This window comes from Clupea harengus, chromosome 15 (genome assembly GCF_900700415.2).
Source record: "Clupea harengus chromosome 15, Ch_v2.0.2, whole genome shotgun sequence".
Classification (NCBI taxonomy): Eukaryota; Metazoa; Chordata; class Actinopteri; order Clupeiformes; family Clupeidae; genus Clupea; species Clupea harengus.
Window position 1 is genome coordinate 12317726 of NC_045166.1, and position 19229 is coordinate 12336954.

The 19229-nt window shown below is 42.6% G+C and overlaps 2 protein-coding genes across 4 annotated transcripts; one reads left to right on the plus strand and one right to left on the minus strand.

Moving 5' to 3' along the window:
* Positions 1-1821: 1821 nt before the first annotated feature.
* fam167ab (family with sequence similarity 167 member Ab) lies at positions 1822-8828 on the minus strand. 2 transcript variants are annotated; one of them, XM_012824680.3, is made up of 3 exons: positions 8581-8828; positions 5387-5803; positions 1822-3394 (listed from the first exon to the last, which is right to left on the minus strand). In XM_012824680.3, exons 2-3 carry the CDS (start codon positions 5777-5779, stop codon positions 3131-3133), a joined length of 657 nt encoding a protein of 218 aa, XP_012680134.2. In that variant the 5' UTR covers positions 5780-5803; positions 8581-8828; the 3' UTR covers positions 1822-3130. The 2 variants fall into 2 exon arrangements, with proteins under 2 accessions (XP_012680134.2, XP_031437888.1); XM_031582028.2 differs by having other exon boundaries at positions 5387-6060.
* An 808-nt stretch (positions 8829-9636) lies between these two features.
* enpp5 (ectonucleotide pyrophosphatase/phosphodiesterase 5) lies at positions 9637-15639 on the plus strand. 2 transcript variants are annotated; one of them, XM_012824731.3, is made up of 4 exons: positions 9637-10119; positions 11258-12112; positions 12790-12966; positions 13349-15639. In XM_012824731.3, exons 2-4 carry the CDS (start codon positions 11278-11280, stop codon positions 13771-13773), a joined length of 1437 nt encoding a protein of 478 aa, XP_012680185.1. In that variant the 5' UTR covers positions 9637-10119; positions 11258-11277; the 3' UTR covers positions 13774-15639. The 2 variants fall into 2 exon arrangements, with proteins under 2 accessions (XP_012680185.1, XP_031437879.1); XM_031582019.2 differs by lacking the exon at positions 9637-10119 and adding an exon at positions 10132-10333.
* Positions 15640-19229: the final 3590 nt, after the last annotated feature.

A 19229-nucleotide genomic window follows, 5' to 3' on the forward strand; every position in this document is an offset into this window, starting at 1 on the left:
CATTCATTCTTTCATTCCCAGCGCTGTCTGCATGAACATAAATAATGAAATGACATTAGATTGCCGTGGATGTCCTTGCACGAATTGCCTAAATGAGTGTAATGATTCACTGCTTTGCGGGCAATCAAAACAGCTGACATTGGCCTCCTGTCTGACCTCGATTCGTCTGAGCAGAGTTGTTTGGAAAATCTGCGTCAGATTTTCATAAAATGTACCCATGGCATACGGATGCTCCTCGGTTAAGCATGCAATGCCAAGAGCCATAGCCACTGTCCACTTAGTGCAGTTTGCTGCACACCACACAGGTTTCAGTGATGTAAGTTTAAACAGAGCTTTACACCGAAACCCCTCATATCTACCTATGGCACTCATAAAAACTATATTCAAGATTTTTTGCTCTTGTTGCTCTGAGCCAAGCCTTCCCCCTTCGCCTCCTCAGTAGATCGACTGCTTATTCACAATCCTTTGGAATTGCACTTAATCATATACATCAAAATTGAGAACATTCCAGTGAACACTCAAATGGAATGTGTTTTATTAATGGATGTTAGGACTTTCTGGTGATGCCATTATCAGCACTGGCATTCACGAATTTGGCTATCCTATTTCCCAAGAAGTACACACCCTTCTGCTCATCTGTGCCGAAGTGTGGGGCGCTTTGTTTCCTACTGCACAAGACATGATGTGATAACGAGGCCCATTGTTTACTGCAGCTCACCTTACATTACCTCTCCAAACAGGGAGGCCATTTTAGGTGCTAATAACTGCAGCAAGCTTTAACTCAAGCATGAAAATGCAGACCTCAGCAAAGGCATTCATTCATAGCATCCCCCCCCCCCCTCCGTATTAAATAGACAAAGAAGGAAAGAACGAATAAAAGAAAGGGGGAAAAAAACAGAATGAAGGAAACAAAGAAAGACAGAAAACTCAACAGTCTGTACATGCTTGACTGGCAAAAACCAAAGGAGCTCCTAAAGCCAATTGTGAAAGGTGCCAAAAAACAACATAGATAAACAACCCTGTGTTCAAGTCCCAGTGGGTATGAGTATATCCAACTTACACCTATTATAAAGGAAATATTACTCTCTTACAAACTGTTGTAATCTATAACGGGGATGACAGATCACACTCACCTGAAGAAAAGGGGTTGTATTAACTTGCACAGGAAGAGGGTGTGCGACAGACATCACTTGAGTCATCTGATTACAGAGTGTCTCACATAAAGGTTTGCCATTGCCTGGATGTGAAATATGACCGTGTTAAGAACTATCGATGCTAAGCTAGAGAGCACCCTTCCAGCTATTGTCCCAGATACATTTTACCTCAGGGTTCTTAACCGAGTACAAAGGTCAGTCTATGGCACCCTGGATTTGTCTCTGCAACATAACCCTTGTGTTTTATTGCTGTAGTAGGACACAAAGATCATGCCTTACAAGACTATATCCATGTAGCCAAGTAGGGAATCCAGTTTTCGCATTGTTCTGGAATTAAGCTAAATGTTGTGGTGAAAAGGCAAGCAATGTTGCCTGGGCGGTTAATTGGTAGCCACTTAATTCTGGCCGGCCATGTGGGCATTGTGTTTGTGTATACTTCTACAGAGAACCAAGAGGCCTTCCCTGTATACAATGACTCATGTCATTTGCGGCATCCATAAGATCTACATTGTTCCTGCAGGACAACCAAGCGTTACTAGAGGGACTGACTAAGCCAGGCTCTTTGTACACACATGCATGTGTGTTTGTGGTCCATGTGGGAAACAAAGTTGGTGTTTTACAACAACTTTAGAATGCAGCCAGGCAAGTCTGTCTCGTCTCAAGTCCCGTAGACATGGAAAAATGCATTAAATTAACACATACTGTCTGCGTGCCTCAAGCGACCCTTCACACCGCAAGCACCTCCTGCGCAAGATGCACTGAATTATTGCAGGTTGACTGAGTATGAATACAGCAGCTGACTGTACAAACAGTACTGTCTCGTTGGTTACAGTCTTTGTACATGGCATTGCAGACTTTTACTCGGCAGGAAAATCAGACAAAAACCCTGCTGAGTTGTTGGCTAAGTTACAAATGTGACTGACAGGATATTTCCTAAGATGTTTTGTTTATTGTTATCATTGTACAGAATAGCAGAAGATATTGGGTAAAAATTAACAAAATTTGTTAAAGTTTCTTTATCTTTACAGCCATGAAAGTAATAGCACGCACACACACACAAAACCAAAGACAGTTGTGCATTTCTTCCTTTGGGGATATGCGTTAAATGTGCGGCTACATTTGAAAGGGTTTTCTCCAAAGAACGTTAAGGCTTTAGTCAGCAAAAGGCAGAAGGCAAAAAGTCAAAACTCAAGAGGCAAACGAGCTACACAAACTTGGCTTTACATGAGGGGCCACTGCTAATGAGGCAATCATCCATGAAGATCCCCGACCCACAAGTTTGTACTGTCGACAGAGACAGAGAGAGAGAGAAAGAGGGGGGGTGTGGTAGGGAGCCAGTATGAAACTCAGCTCAGAGGGCAGGTGACTCAGAACCTTCATGGCCCAGTGTATCCCAGGATCCCCACATCTACTGGATCCTGGATCACAAATCCAATGGATCCCTTGTCAAGGATAGACCTAAGTCAGCTTCTAGTGGGGAGGGGAATCTACATCTGGCCAGGATCTAGTGCAGATCTGGTGCACATGCAACTCAGAAGGGTCCAAAGGGGATCAGTCCAGCATTGACTTCCTGCAAACGAGGAAGATGCTAAGGCTTTTTTTATGTGAATGCTATCCGCTCTCTGCCCCATCATCTTTCTTTAGTCCTGGTGTTTTTTCAATTCAGCTCCAGCCCAGCTCCATCTACCCTTCCACATAAGCACATCGGTGTGTTCCATTAGCTAAATCAGACGTGCTACTGATGAGGGCGATCAGGTACGCAGAGGAGGGAAGGATGAAAGGACATGCCAGTTGACCTCACAGAGAACAGGATATTCAAGATGTGTTGCTCTAGTGGTGAGCCACAGTCACAGTCACAGTCACAGACAGACAAACTCTGTCTTCAAATCAGGTGCACTTGGACCAGGTATAGGTAGAAGACTCTCAGTGTTGGGCCTTTCTGGAGTAGGCTTAAGACCCCCTGCCTTGGTCCGCTGCTAGCAGAGCGAGAAGCGGCGGGAGTTGATGTTCATCTTGGTGACGCCGATGAGGCGCAGAGGGGCGGAGAGGCCGAAGCCTGGCGTGACCGGGCCATCGCACAGCAGGTCGGACAGCTCGTCGCGCTCCTCCAGCCCGTAGGTGGCGTCGTTGAGCATGCGCCGGTGCAGATGGCACGTCTGCTCAATCTTCAGCTTGTTGATGTCGCCACGGAGACGCATGAGCTGCCTCGCCAACTGTTGGTCCTGCAGACGCATCTCCTTCTGGATAGAGACAGAGAGAGGGGGGAAGCAACCAATCAGAGTGGAGGAAAGCTGGAGAGCTATCCAAAACGACAACAGAAAGCCATTTCAAACCTTCATTTCAAAACTGCAAAATTCACTCTAACTGATATGCTTTCTCTAAAGAGACAATTTGCAACATTTTTGTAACTGGTATCTTTTTCAAATTAATTTCCATGCTATATAGTCGTGTGAAGAACGGATAAACACACCTGTTGTTCCAACTAGCCGCCTACGCTATGCTCTATGGTCTATGCAGTTCTGTGGTCTGGATCAGCCTTTTATCAGTGCTGCCAACTGTGCTGTTGTTGTGTTTGTACAGATTTCACATGCCTTTTTAGTTAGTAGTTAGATTGCTAGTTTCCAATCAAAATGCCTCACTGATCCTTTAACTGATATGTCTTTACACAGCAACATGTTCTGGGAGGTCTGCTGCCACAACAGTAGTGTGATTCTCCCTATTCAAATGCTTTTCAGGCCTGACCTTTTATTGTCACACAGCTCTATGTTGGGAGAAATTGTTCTGTCCTTAAAAAAGCGTCCCGGATGTTTCCATTCGTATGGAAAGCTGCTAGTTAATTTTTTACAAGAGAACAACAGCCAGACAGATACACAAACACGGCTCCTTGGTAGAGGGAGTACAAAAGCAACACGATCCTTCCCTATTCCTTTCACTGCTAACACCCATTCTTCCTGTGTGTAAATTTCTTTGTACAAATGTTTGTGGACACACACTGGGAAGCGCTCGGGGGAGGGGGCCAAGAGGGGCCTCTTTGCGTGCCGTGGCCATAACAGCCCATGCATGCGTATGTGCCACCCATCACATCATTAAGCCCAGCAGCAAAAAGAAAAAGAAAAAAAGACAACCCTCTTGGAAAATCTGTTGTTAATTTGTAATTAGCTAACTAGTGGCAGATCAACTCCCGAGGCTCTCTGGGAGGTGGTGAAATATTGCACAGGAGCGGGGGAAAGGCTGGATATCAAGTCCCCATGAGAAACCTCATGTGGTTTCCACAAGTACACGTGTGAGACCTAAGTGATCAGTGTCAAATTAAAGGAAATGTCTACCTTCCAAAGGAATTTTAAAAAGTTAACCCTTACACTGTATACAAAATACAAATATTTTGAAAACCGATTTGACAAATCTGGTTAAACTTTCATAACACTATATGATAATGAATAGAGTACCAGTTTTCTTTTTGCTGACATGAGGCACCATGTGTGTCCTAGGTCTACAAAATGTTGTGAGAGACACATGCACGTAAAGAAAAGAAAACATTTCTGATTTTACTACCATTTCATAATTAGAAGCAAAACATGTCGAAAGGTTTGTGTCTCCTCCCTGGTTTTTTGGATAATATACTGGAAGGCTAAATGCATTTCACCAGACCAACATATTCTGGTTTCGTGAGCTCCTTGAGAATGACCAACTCTGCTCGAAATTCCTCTCAGTGCATTTATTTGGAATATTTCAGCTACTCAAAAAATTTGAACTATTTTAGATAAAGGTGCATTTCTCCTTTGAAATATATTTATGCTTATAATGCACGGCCATGCATAAACAAACAAAATACACAGCGATCACTGACATACAGCCAGTTCATACTGACAACTGTTCATGCCATGAAAGAGGACCGAACAGTATTAAACACACAATATTTGTGAGAACCTGTATGAGTTGAGAGAGTATGAGAGAGTCCTAAAGTCTGTTTACTTGACATCTGAGATACGATCATTCCATTCGCTTTTTATTAACAATTGACATTGTCTCAAGGCACTTTACAGAGCCTGAACCCCGTATAGCAGATGGTGACAAGGAAAACACCATTCTAATAGGAAGAAACCTTCAGCAGAACCCATCTCAGAAAGGGGGGACCCATCTGTTTGAGTCAGATGCCGGGTACATGAATGTAAAGAGGGAGGGGGGACAGGAAGGGAGGGAGGAGAAGCAGAGATGATTTGGGCTTCTCTTACCAGTTCCTTCCTCAGCCAAACGAGCGCCTCGTCAATATTCCCAAACCCCTTCAGGTTCCCTGAGGGCGGGCTGGTGTCTCCTGAGACGTCCCCACTCAGAACGCTTCCCCCCTGCCTCCCCTCTGTAGGACTCTGGTTGTTACTGCTGCTGCCGTCGCCCTGCCCCAGGTCTTGTGTCTTTTTTCCTGGGACTGTGGGTCTCCTCGCACTGTGGGCCTCCACCTGGGCTCTCCACTCCTGATAGGATGGCCGTCGTGTCTCTAGCCTCAGCTTCTCCGTCAGGGTCTTCAGCGTCCTTAGGTGATCGTCCGAGGGCGGGTCCAACCCGTCCAAACAGTCCGGCCCGTCCACGTCTTCCACTTCGATCTGAGGCATCGGAAGCTCGGTGGCCATGGTCCGTCAGGGGAGAGAGAGAGGCTGAATGGAAAGGTGGAAATTTGTAAACTCCAGTCAGGTGATTCTCATCATGATGCTGATCTGATGTCTACGTTAAGCTACAAGCAAGAACGGATATAGCCTGGTGTCATCCTCTCATAGCCATTACAATCAGGCTATTAAAGTCAAGGTAAGGTCACAATCACGTTTTGTTCCTCCTCTTCTTGATTAAAGATGGACCCTATGTGCTTTTCTACAAAATCAAAGTCCATTTGAGAATAGGTCAATCTGAGGTGGCCCTAAAGAGACATAAAAACAGAAAGATGTTAATGAGATGTATTCTCATCGGGTAGGAACCTACTAAGAACGTAGGTGAGGGAAATCTTTGAATGCCGACAGCTTGAATTAAATGTTTCCCCATCCAGTCCTCATGTCATGGACTGGATCCTTACTTGGTAGTTGCCATGGCAACAGAACACAGCAAATGACTCAGCACTTTCCTTTTTTGTCTTTGACTGTCATGACTGAATCTTTTGGGGCCAGCACAGACCCTACAGGTGACGGACAGTTTTATCACCACAAGCAAAAAAAAATGTCATTATCTTATTATCTAACTAATTATCATTATCCAGAATCAGTATTTGATTCTGTATTTTGTCAGTGACAGTTCTTTTTTTTTGTCATCTCCCATGTGTCTATATCTCTCAACCATGTCTTCTTCCCACCTATGTGTCACTTTCACAGGCCGGGTGATGACAGCGAGTAATTCAATTTCCTGTTTCATTGCTCTCTAAAAAAAGTTGTGCAACCATCAAAGGACACAGAGAACACTCCCATGCCTCGGCACGTCTGTTTTAACTTCAGAGAGGTGCCAGGATCATGACTAATCTCTAAGGCACCACAATCACACCCTCAATCGATCACGTCAAGGCTTGTGGTGGGGTATCATGTCCCTGGGTGAAACATTACACACTTCCTCACAGCATATGCTCTGATTGGACAGCAATCATTAGAGATGGGAGGCTTTAAAAACCGACACCCCCATCCATACCTGCACACAAAGCAAGCAGTAATAAATGGAGGATCTCTGTGCTAGGCCTACAGTATGGGGAAGTCCTGAGCAAACAATCCTGGAGACTCAATACCGTAATCAATAAGCACATGCCTGATGGAAAGACTTAAGCACTAATGCACTGAAGCAGTGCCTTAGATCTATGAGCTTATCAAGTTTCAAGAAGCTCTCAACTACTTCTCACGTAAAAATTCTTGAAGACTACAGGGGTAAAAAGGAATAGAGACACAACAACAAAACAACTGGTGAGGGGATTTTAGTTGCTTAGTTACAAGAAGCTTCTAAAATTAAAACCCATACTGCACTGTGAAATTAACAGTGCGATTCCAATTAATGTCACACAGGAAGGCCGGGCAATTATTTCAGTTAATGTTCCATAAAGTCGCACTTTGAGCTGATGGTCAGGGAACAACTACCAGTGAGGTTTCTTAAAATGAATCACAAGACTACGGGTCCAATGTGACATAAAATAAAAATCGACGTATAATTCAATACGGATGATAATTCAGATGGGTTTTACAAGGTCATGAGGGATATTATTAACAAACCAGGGAACGTGCATAAAATGGCTTCTACGCTACAGCCAAACACAGCAGGACACAAGTTAAGGTTGGGCCTGCCTGCTAGTAACACTATCTGAAGACCAGAATCTGTCACATAGGCACACATGGATTTCCAATTGGGCATGAAAGGCAACACCACTGGCCCGCACCTCTAATTCCATGTCCAGACATTCAGCGGTTACAACCTTAACGACTACACTGCTTGCCAATGTCTGCCCCATGGCCAGGCTACACTTATTAAGTGCAGGCTGTGGTACAGCGGAAACATCAAAATGTGATCTGGCAACTGCTCTGTCTCTCCCTCACTCTCCCTCTCTCTCTCATCCACCGACAGAGCCAACTTATGCTGGCAAGACCCATATGAATTACGTTCAAAGGACAAATCAGGGAAGCAGCCAAATGTGTTTGTTTGTGTTGTTTTCTTGATGTAAGCTGGGTAGTTAACAAGGCCTCTGGATCAAAGACTATAATATCATTAACAGAATCTGAGGATGCTGCAGAGTTCCATGACTCTACCATCTGTACATTCAAGAGTAGGGCCCGCTGCCCACTGAAATGTTCTTCCTTCAAATAAGTCAACTACATAGATGGGCACCACATTATTATTCCTTCTTTCATTTCTTCCATTACATAGAATAAGTAGAAGACCCTATTTTGGAACAGCAGAAAACTAATAATAGCCTGCGACTTTTATTACATGACTCTCAAATAACATTAATGGTTTTAAACATCTTATGAGGTTATCCACTTTTCAAAGTAGCTTACACGTTGGTTTGTAAATAATAAAAACGTATTTACCAGGAGGGACCATCAGAGAGACTGTACACAAGCTCCGCCGTCACAGTTAGATGAAATCGATAAATAATTGTACAATAGGATTGGCTGCGTCACACAGCGGCTCTGCCCTCTAAGGAATAACCTTGTAGTTTTTCATAAATATGGTTGTAAAGCCTTTCCAAAGATACACTAACACGCTTTAATGATAAGGCTATGTAAACACCATAGTCTGCAGTCCCCACTAAAAACAAGAAACGTGAGAGAAGGCAACGTTACTTAAAGGTAATTTCATCTATTGCATAGTGGATCATTTGTAATAGCAATGTTGTTCTCATGTTGAAGTTTATCTGCAGTACACTGGCATATATTTCTAAACTCTCCTTAGAACTGTAAAACGAATCACTTACCTGTTAACGTTACGACCTTAATGCACAGACACAAAAATGCTGGCTACTTCGCTCTCTCAAAAGTTGATGTGACCAGAGCAACGCATTTCAATGAGATCTCTGACTTAAAACATCGTAGGTCCACATCTCGCTAGAGCACTGAATGACCCTGTCATCGTTAGAGGAGGGGCGAGATGAGTTTCGTCAGGTTTTGGTTGCCTGGAGACTGTTTAAGAATCCTCGTGAAAACTGCGCGCGTCGCTGAACGGGCTCGTGGATTGCTCTCGGGCAAACACGCGCCAGAGCGGTGCGACCGGAGCGGTGCCGCAGCGTTAACGGCACACTGAAGTCAGGTAGCCAATGCCCTGACATTAACGAGACGATAAAAAAGGTCTTCGACGTTTTAACATCCAGAGCTTTGCCAATAAAATGAATTTGCCATGCACTTCAGCCACTCACTACCAAATATTAATTTATCAAATGACACGTCTGCAGAGTGGTTCCAAAACGTGCATCACGTAGAACTCACGTAGAGGAAGTCACATAGAGCAAGCAAATTAAATGTGTAACTATATTCCTTACTCCCACAACCCCTTCAAAAACAGATCTATCGAATGCCTATTCTCCTTTAGTTGAGATAAACTGAAAGGTTTGCCTGGGACATATATCTTTTAGCATATTTATTCAAAATTAGGAAGATTCGGATCTGGATGTGTTGGTTTAATAGTTTTTTTGCTTATAATTTGTGTTCTTTTAAACCTACGCTACATAACTCAAGAACGTAGGCTATAAGTGTTCGAGACCACACATCTTTTACCTTTCACTTTTCACGACACGATTGGCTCTGACATTGTGTGGTGGATTATCTGAACATTTTGCAGTAGCCCGTCTCACCTCACAAAAACGGTACTCGCCTGCCCCCTTCTGTTGTAAAAACACAGTTACGCCTTCTCAGGCGTACATAAAGAGCGGTTGGGGCAATTTGGAACAATTGTTCTTGTTACATTTTCTTCACTGATGTTTTCCGAATGTTTTATTAAGCAGTACTTTAACTTCATGAGTCAACTTAGGCTACACAAGGTTTTGTGATGCAAGGTGGTTGCACAGACAGGGCTTTTGCTATTGTGCTGTATGGGAAAACTAAGTAAGTATCAGTAAATAAACCAAGACATTGAGGAAATTGCAAGGAAATTGGAGGTCGTGTTCATTATTGCCATAGTGTTTCTGATGGGATAGGCAACAGGCTTCTTTAGCCTTATATAGTTTGCATTACTGCAATTGAATAGCCGTGTGTATTACGTCATCTAGTCAAGTGCACCACTGGCGCATTTTCTCTACGCGAACTTCATAGTCGCTCAGGGCACCAGGTAGCCACATGAACAAGATGCTCTAATGGTTTTGTGAGTGCTTTCTTGGCTTTTGCGCAGTTAGCGCAGATATGTAAATAACAGCGTATTTTGAAATAAAAAGTTGCAAGATCTGCTACAGAGATACCGTGTAGAGGGAGGGACTTCCTGCCGCTGACGGTGTTTATTTCCCCCCCAGACGAGCTACTGTAAGGTAAGGGTGTTAATCTGTGCTAATTTTGTTGATCAGGCTACTTTTGTTGAAATGTTTGGTGCATAATGCGGATTGTCGAAAGCGGGTCATACCTACCAACGACGTCTATAGCTGTCGGTCTTAAAGATAAATGAAATAATCTTTTGTAGGCTGCTACTGCGGTGGTATATTACGGGTTTCTGCTCGCTGCTTATTGCTTGAGGGGTCAATTAAGGTAGGCTAGTTTGGTATTTTTTGCAAACGATCATTTGTATGTGCTTGTTTTTTCCACTATATTTTGTCGTATGTGCATTGTCCAGGGATCTAACCTAGTAGGCTTTTTTAGATCACAAATGGGAGCCTCGCAAATAGCCAATGATGTCATCTTTTTATGGAACAAATTTTAATTACATAATCATGGCTGCTTTGTTGCAACAAAATTCAATAGCAAGAAAGGATACTAGCGTAATTGGCAACATTTTGTTGCAGAGCGTGAACAACAGTCCTTTGCAAGCGTCCTGTCGTAGTAGGCTAATGAATGGAATACAAGGCTACGGCGTCGCAGATATTTTAAATAATGAAATTCACTGCCATAAATATAGTTTCCCCAGCCGTTTGACACCCTTTTCTCTGATATCCCATTTAAACGAGACATTCAATCATTTAAAATTGTATAAGCCTTCTCTTATGTTAATTACACGGTTAGGACAGCCTATGCGATTCTGACAGCGCAATATCAATGAAAGCAGTTACTCATGTATGTTCGATGGAAAACGAAAAACTGCGAGGCCCCTGACCTACTTCACGATATTTTCCCGAATGGCTTTTAAATGACATATTTCCTAGCGTAGCTGCTGCTAGTATCTAATCATTTTAAAGTTTTCTCTTATAATGAATTTCTGCAGTTGGTTCAATCAGACGGGAAGACCTAAAAATATCTATCCCACTGCCTGTTTTTTCTTCACCATATATTGTATTAAATGATACAGTGGACAATAAGCCTATGTTCAATTCCTTGTGGCACCCAGATACATTCTATATTGTATAGCGTGATCCCTCTACCCTATATCTAAAGATTTTCATTCTTGAGATTCTTTGTAAGATTCTTTGAGAGGATATTGACTATCTTGCTTTGTTTCCTTTTCTATCTGTGTTGAAGGTGCCACACATTCAAGCACCATGCTGAAACGTCTGTTAAGAAGTTGGAGCACACTTGGCTGTCTTTTAGCCCTGACTCTGCCACCTAACTCCAGGCAAGAGGAACACGGCAAGCTCCTGCTAGTCTCTTTCGATGGCTTCCGCTGGGACTACATCAACCGCGTGCCAACACCCAACTTTGACGCCGTGATGAAGGAAGGCGTCCAGGTGGAGAGGGTGGTGAACACCTTCATCACCAAGACGCTGCCCAACCACTACACGTTGGTGACGGGCCTTCACGCCGAGAGCCATGGCGTGGTGGCCAACGAGATGTTCGACATGCACCTCAACCGCTCTTTCTCCATGGAGGGCCAGAGTGCCTACGAGCCGCGTTGGTGGGAGGAGGCGGTGCCGCTCTGGGTGACCAACCAGAGGGCTGGTGGGCGGAGTGGGGCCGCCATGTGGCCTGGCTCGGACGTGGAGATCCGCGGGGTCTACCCGACGCACTATGTGCCTTACAACGCGTCTGTGCCGTTCCAGAGCCGTGTGGAGAAGCTCCTCAGCTGGTTCTCAGGTCCCGAACCCATCGACTTCGGGGTGCTCTACTGGGAGGAGCCAGACGAGAGTGGCCACAACCTGGGGCCCGAGAGCCCCCTCCTGGATGTCGTGATCGCCGACATCGATGACAAGCTGGGCTTCCTGCGCGAGGAGCTGAAACGGGCTGGGCTGTACGACGATATCAACCTGATAGTGACTAGCGACCACGGCATGACCCAGTTGTCGTCGGAGAAGATCATCGAGTTGGACAGCTATGTCAGCCGTGACCTGTATACATGGGTCGACAAGAGCCCGGTGGTTGGCATTATCCCCAAGGAAGGTAAGGCACAAGCTCTAAAGCGGGCTGCAACAGTCACAGCACGGCATGTGGTCACAGGTCAGAGGTGACAGAAAAGGGCCCCAAATGCCCTTTAAGTTCTGAGCTGAGGAGCCGCAGCCTGGCATTCTAGTCCCTTGACTCACTGCATTCATCGCCATCTGAAAACACTACACTGGATTCTCTTTGAAATGCTGGTGAAATTGGCTCAACAGTCCAAGATAAATGCTGACAATCAAATCAGCCTTTGAACAGCTGTCATCAGCAATACTTTCCTCTAGCACCAGTGATTTTCAGAACTTCCCAGAATCTCTCACCTTTGTTCTTTTTTCCATGTGAATCCACACCACCACTTTGAGCTCCAAGAAGCATGGGAGTGGTTTAAGTTATTATCAGTTTTACTCAACATGCAAAGCATTTAGATAAAATTCCTTCAAGGGTGCCTTCAGACACATATTGCAATGGGTATAGAATGGGATATGGTGTCTTTCCTCAATCTAACAAGGCTTTTGAAAAAGTTTTATTGTCTGACTATTCTGTGTGCTTCTGGTCTGCAGGACAGTTAGCTTTTATATTAGGATCAATGGCCATATATTATAATGTGTAAGTAATGGATGACAATATATAATATATAAATATAATTTATAGAAGTGCATTAATATGTTACTCTCCCCTCTCAGGTAGTTTTGATGAGGTCTACACTTCCCTCCTGAATGCCAATCCAAACTTATATGTTTACAAGAGGGAAGACATTCCTGATCACTACCATTACAGACACAATGACCGGATAATGCCCATTCTTCTGGAAGCCCGAGAAGGATGGACCATTGTGCAGAACAAGACTAGAAAATTCATGCGTAAGTATCAGATATCTTCATTCCAGTCATCAGTCTAAGAAAACGTATTTCCATTAATCAGACATCATGTTGAGTAACAAGAGGCTCCCTTTTTGGCCCTTTTTGGCAAATTCAGCAAATTGCTCCTCACTGTCCTCTAGCTATCCGTTCTGTGTGTGTGCTACAACAACTCTGGCGTTTGTTCACTGTCTTAGCTCTGTAAATGAGAAACAAACATAGTGACTCGGATGGAGCCATACACAGTTTCAGCCAATCAACATGTGGCTTTAGGAGCCCATATGGGAGGGGTGTAAACTGTTGAGCTCAAATATCAGCAACCTTTCACCAAAATCACAGAGTGTACCTTTAATGTGATGTTTCTGTCTGTGATTTTTATGTTCAGTGGGAAACCATGGTTACAACAATACGCTGGCAAGTATGCATCCCGTGTTCGTCGCCCGCGGACCTGCCTTCCGAAGCGGCTACGTCAAGAGCACTATGCACTCTGTTGACCTTTACCCCCTCATGTGCCATATCCTGGGGGTGCCCCCCTTGCCCAACAATGGGTCCCTGGCCAGTGTTCAGGATCTCCTGGAAGAGGCACTCACAGAGACTCCCAGTCCCCCCCCCACGCCCAGGCCCTTGGTACCGTCTCGGCCCAAGGATCCGTCACATGCCTGGGTCGTGGGCCTCCTCCTAGGCACCACGTTGGTGGTGTTCTTCCTCTTCATCTTCGTCAAGCAGGTGACGCTGAAGCAGTTGCCCACCCTCCCTCTCAGCAACCGGGAGATTTCACAACCCTTGCTCTACGAGGAGCTGCGACTCTAACACATGTCTGTAGCAACTTTGTACTTACACTTATTTATATTAACATCGTTTTGAGCGAGGAAACAGCACGTAGACATCCCCACAGCAAGCCGTTTTCTCTTCCTTTGTGTGTGAAACACTTTAGACATTAAAGGTGCAGTAAGTACGTTTTTTATATTAACGTTTTGAGCAAGGGAGCAACACGTAGACATACCCAAAGCAAGCTGTTTTCTCTTGTTTTGTGTGTGAAACCCTCTAGACATTAAAGAAGCAGTAAGAATGTTTTTGTTGTGAAAAAATAGAAATGCTTCTAGAGACCTAGAATAATGATTTACTGTTGAATTATAGTTGTTCCTGCGTCTTGATTCTTTGTTTGAGTTTATGTTTTTGTTGACAATTTAGAGGGCTCTGAAATGTTAAGACTGAGCAGGTATAACAGATGTAATGTGACAAACACTTTATCCTGCTTTCAGTGTTGCATCATCATTGTAATTCCAGAGATATTTTTAGTTTTTTACATAAAAACCTACTTAGTGCACCTTTAAGCATTGAACAATGTCCTCAGGTGTTCAGAGATCCTGCTGTGACTATAATACAAGTTTTCACTGATGGCTTGTCCTCGTCAAGTCTACGGTGGTAAGGCCACTATAACACACAAGCGACCAAAGAGGCGGTAAATATTAAAGTAGCAGTCACTTAATTTCTCCCACTCGAGCTGTGCTATGAATGAAGGCTAGCCATTTGGCTGCAGACAAACCACTTAATGATTTATTCCCATCAAACTACTCTTTAAGTTCCATCTAGATTTAGTGAATTTAGCCGCTAAATACTGTTGGGTTCCAACTGGATTTGGCAGCTAAGTGAGTTGATTGTGTTCTCCCACTGTTGAATGTGAGTGTGTGCTCTCAGACCCTGTGCTGATAGTCAGAACAACTCTATGAACACAGGTCACACAGCAGGACGAGACTTATAACACACAAGTGTCTAATGCAGCTGACAATGAATTTTAAGAGAAAGTTTCTTTTTCCAGTCCTAGATTAAGTCTAACTGCCAGTGTGTTTTTTTTTCTATATATTGCTTTGTTTGCATTTTGAATTGGTCTGCCAGGTTTGATGGAGGTTTATGTCTTGTGTACTTCTTTTTCTCCCATCTTAATTCATCATTGTATTAAGGTTAAGTGCAATTACTTTTAACAGTTTTACATGTTGTGTTTAAAATGCAGGTAGAGATGAGTCCGTGTGTTTTAGTTTCGACTGGACTACTTAGGTTGGTAGTTGAAAAGCTTCTTGTAAGTTGTGCTCTTTATTAAGAGCAAGCTCAAAATAAAAAAAAATAGCCTATTTAAAAGAATAATATACTAGAGGGTAGGTGGCTTTATTGATAAACATTGTTTGCACAATTTATTTAGCGTTTTTAAAAAGGAGTTTCCTAATGCCAAACTTTGTGAAGGGGGGGAAGGATATCTGCTAACAGCTAAGAATATTGCACCACAAGTAGACGTTTTCCTCCAATGTAATGTCAGATCATTAAGGTTACTTTTGAGCATGGCATCTAGTGCAAATATATGGTCATTCATGGGACGTTAACACTGTGATCTACCTTCTCCAGGTAAAGAACTTTTCAGAAGTATTGTATTTCATGTGTTCTTTGATGTAGTCATTGCCCTCCAGGTCTCTTCAGGCCTTAAGAGAAAAGAAACTTCATGTTCTGTGGCTTAATTATTGTTTAGTGAAGAAAACTAACTGGACTACCAGAGTGATGGTGACATTTCCTCAATCGTTTCAGTGGCTACTAGAATGTGCTTTGTTTTTACTTATGGTTTTAACAGATCCTAAGTGTTACATGTTCAAATTGTTGGTTTTGATTAAAAGGAATAGTGGCAAAATCCATCTGCTCCTTTTTTCTGTATCTCATTGGGTCCTTAAGATATGAAGTGGGATAGGCGCCGCTGCATTTGAGCTTTAACATGTACAGGTCATTTTACTGCATCACCTCACTTTTTACATGCAGGAACATTATTGCTTGCCTGTAATATAATGACTCAGAGTAGAAATCATAATGTTTATTTTACATATATATATATATATATATATATATAGTATAATTTTTATTATTATACCCTATTATGTATTATTGCCTATCTTACTTCAATTTCAGAATCACTGCTAGTGAGCATACCATCTACTGACCACAAAATGGTACTAAACGTGTTAATATTTTCACCAACACTAGTCTTTTTGTGCTGATGACTAGTTGTCCTGAGTTACGCATAGAAAGAAGAATTGGTTCATGTAGCCGTGCTACGGGCAGGCCGGCTAACAATATCACCATACAGGAAAAAGCTTAATTCTGTGGTAGTGTGTGGCTCTGATTAAACACGGTCAGTGGGAAGGATCACAGAGCCTTGAGTAGTGATGCAAAATTATCCCTGGTGAAACTCAGGGCAGATGTACTTATTTCAGAAGTTTAGTTTGAACTGGACACATTGGGCCTCCTTCTCGAACATTTTCTTAAAGTAACAATATGTAACAATTTTACCTTAAAATAACAGCTTGAAAAAAATTGTGCCGCTATGATTACTTTTAATATGGAGAATGGCCTCTCCGCCATTGCCCTATTGTCAAAGCTGCCTATATCGTAAATGAGCTTTTACGACACTGGCGTAAACGTTAAATACCTCCAAGACTTCATGGGGAGCTACAAGCCAAAAACTACTTATTGCTGCTTTAAGTGTCTTCTTAAATATCTTCTTACGGACTGCGAAACAGTGTTAATTTTGGCAGCTATTTTAGATTTAGTCTTAGTCTTAGTCTTTAGACGAAAATGCATATTAGTTTTAGTCACTTTTAGTCATTTTTATCCTGCTTAGTTTTAGTCTAGTTTTCGTCGACGAAAACTCAGAACATTTTAGTCTAGTTTTAGTCGACGAAGTCTCATTACATTTTAGTCTAGTTTTAGTCACATTAAACTCAAAATTAAGTCCATCTTATAGTCACATTAAACTCCTTTCCATCCCTTCTCAGGCCCGGGGACCCCTTGTGTTGTGTCTACAACTGCATAATAGTCAAGCTTGCAGTACGTAAACTGTGGATGCAATTAGTCTCTAAGATTTAATTAACAGTATTATCATTAAAATATAAGAGAATATCAAGTCTAGATTTTGAAGATTCAAATGATCTGATAACACAATACAACTACTATGCCTACCTGGCCTTAGTTAAATCAACCACATATCCTCCATATGAATTGCTGTGCAATCTGATAACCAACATACAGTATTTAGCTAGACGGATAGTTTGAGAGTTGAAAGTAGTGCTAATAACAATTGCATAAATAGACAAGGATATGTAAACCAATCACATATTCATTTATTTTTTCTTGATTAATGTCATGCGTGGCCTGTCCTATAGTCCATTCTGCAATGTGTTTACTAGCTAGTTATCGATAGCTAGTATAACTTAGCTATGCTACCTCATAGTTAGCCAACGTTAGCTAGCTAAACGTTTTGGAACTCATTTGCCAAGCCAAACGGGAGGTTTCAATCGAAAATGACTAGCTAGTTATCCAAGCTGCCACAACCTATACACTCGACTGCCCCTTTGAAGTTAACTTAACGTTGGCTTATATATTCGAATAACTAGTTAACATTAGCTAATTATCATTGACAGTTACTAGCTAATTTACCTTGGCATAAATGGCAGGGTTGTCTTGTGCGCTTTCAGGTGCCTCTTGTTGTGTTCTTCCCATCTATTTTGAAGCCACACGGTTTCTCTCCGGTTATTGCGGTGCATTGTGTTTTATTTTCTGTCAAGTTATAATTTAAGACTGTCCGGATATCTATTCTTATTTGTCTTCCAGTACCGAGTGCTTGAACTTCAGCCATTATATCGTTAAGCCATAGGGCGTCACTTGCATGTCTGGCCATCTCAGGGAGTGGAGGAGGGATAGATACAGGACCGGGCAACATTCAACCAATGATGTGCATACAAGTTTAGAAAAAAAAACAATTGTGACTTAGTCAACCACCAACATTTTCGTCTCGTCTCCGAAAGTTAAAACAGATTTAGTCATAGTTTTTATTTATAAAGATCCGTTTTCGTCACGTCTTAGTCTCGTCTTAGTCACGGGAAAAAGGTCGTTAACGAATATTTTTCGTCATAGTTTTCGTCAACGAAATTAACACTGCTGCGAAAGACCAACCTAAGAAAATATCTCCGCCGGATTCATGAACGCCTGGAAATGTGTTCTTAAACCGCCAAAGTGTCCGTAGCTGTGCACTGATTAAATTGAATGCTCATTCCTGTGCACCTGCATTTTCATTTTCATACAGAAACACCCAGCCAGCTCCTTATTAGGGCATGCAACTGAAGGCAACGCGAAAGCAACTTCAGACTGATCAAAATCATGTCAAAGCGGAAAGCGAGCACCGGTCGAGTAAACACAGACCTGACTTCACCGGTGCAGAGGTGTAGGTATTGTTGCAGAATGTAAATGTGTCCATTCTATACCACTCTGGCTATATCCACGCGATTGAGTTTAGTGCTTATTTATTTATTCAATTACATTTGCAGTGTTCGTGTAGTGCTTTTATTTATTTTAGGACATCACGATGCCTCGTAGAATCATGACTATAAATGTGAAACGTAATTGTTAATGATACAAATATTCTCGTATTTATTATTATTATAATTATTTAAATCCGAGGATGTCTGTAGAATTGATGTGAACGCAATCACCAACGATTTCCAATAAATTCAGCACCAAAAATCGGAACAATTTACCACTGCTATTTAGCGTTCTTAAATTCTGGTCGAAATTAAGACTGAATCCCAGGTGAGAAAACTTTCATAAATGCCAGATTTGTCCCGGAAACTTCGTAAGTGGAGTTAAGACGAAATTTCTTCTTAACTTGTTCTTAACTGCGTTCGAGAATTGTGCACATGTCTCTTCAGTTGCATGCCCTTATAAGGAGCTGGCGGGGTGTGTATGTATGCAAATCCAGATGTACGAATTTAAGAATCCTCGTTTGGGGGATCACAGCTGAGAACACTTCGGCTGTGTAAGAACCCATTTCCAGGCGTTCATGAATCCGGTGGAGATCTTTTCTTACGTTGGTCTTTCAAGTTCGGAAGAAGATATTTAAGAAGACACTTAAGAAAATATTTGAGAATGAGGCCCATTTTCCTGTTGGAAGGTTCACCTTCTGCCCATTCTGAGGTATTCCATCAGAATATCTTTACTTTACTCCAGCTTTTAGCTTTACCTCAACCCTGACCAGTCCCCCAGTCCCCGTCACTGAAAAACACCCCCACAGCATGATGCTGCCACCACCATGCTTCACCATTGGGATGGTATTGGGCAGGTGATGAGCGGTGCCTAGTTCCCTTCAGACATGACACTAAGAATTGAGACCAAATACGTCCATCTTGGTTTCATTAGAACAGAGAATCTTGTTTCTCAGTCTTTGTCTCAGTGTC

What these genes read in the sequence shown, in the direction of transcription:
- fam167ab (XM_012824680.3), bottom strand. Translation starts at nt 5,779, where the DNA reads ATGGCCACCGAGCTTCCGATGCCTCAGATCGAAGTGGAAGACGTGGAC. An exon ending in TTTGGCTGAGGAAGGAACTG is followed by an intron (nt 3,395 to 5,386) that starts GTAAGAGAAGCC and finishes GTCTCTATCCAG; the next exon opens with AAGGAGATGCGTCTGCAGGA.
- enpp5 (XM_012824731.3), top strand. Translation starts at nt 11,278, where the DNA reads ATGCTGAAACGTCTGTTAAGAAGTTGGAGCACACTTGGCTGTCTTTTA. An exon ending in TGGCATTATCCCCAAGGAAG is followed by an intron (nt 12,113 to 12,789) that starts GTAAGGCACAAG and finishes CTCCCCTCTCAG; the next exon opens with GTAGTTTTGATGAGGTCTAC. An exon ending in CAAGACTAGAAAATTCATGC is followed by an intron (nt 12,967 to 13,348) that starts GTAAGTATCAGA and finishes TTTTATGTTCAG; the next exon opens with TGGGAAACCATGGTTACAAC.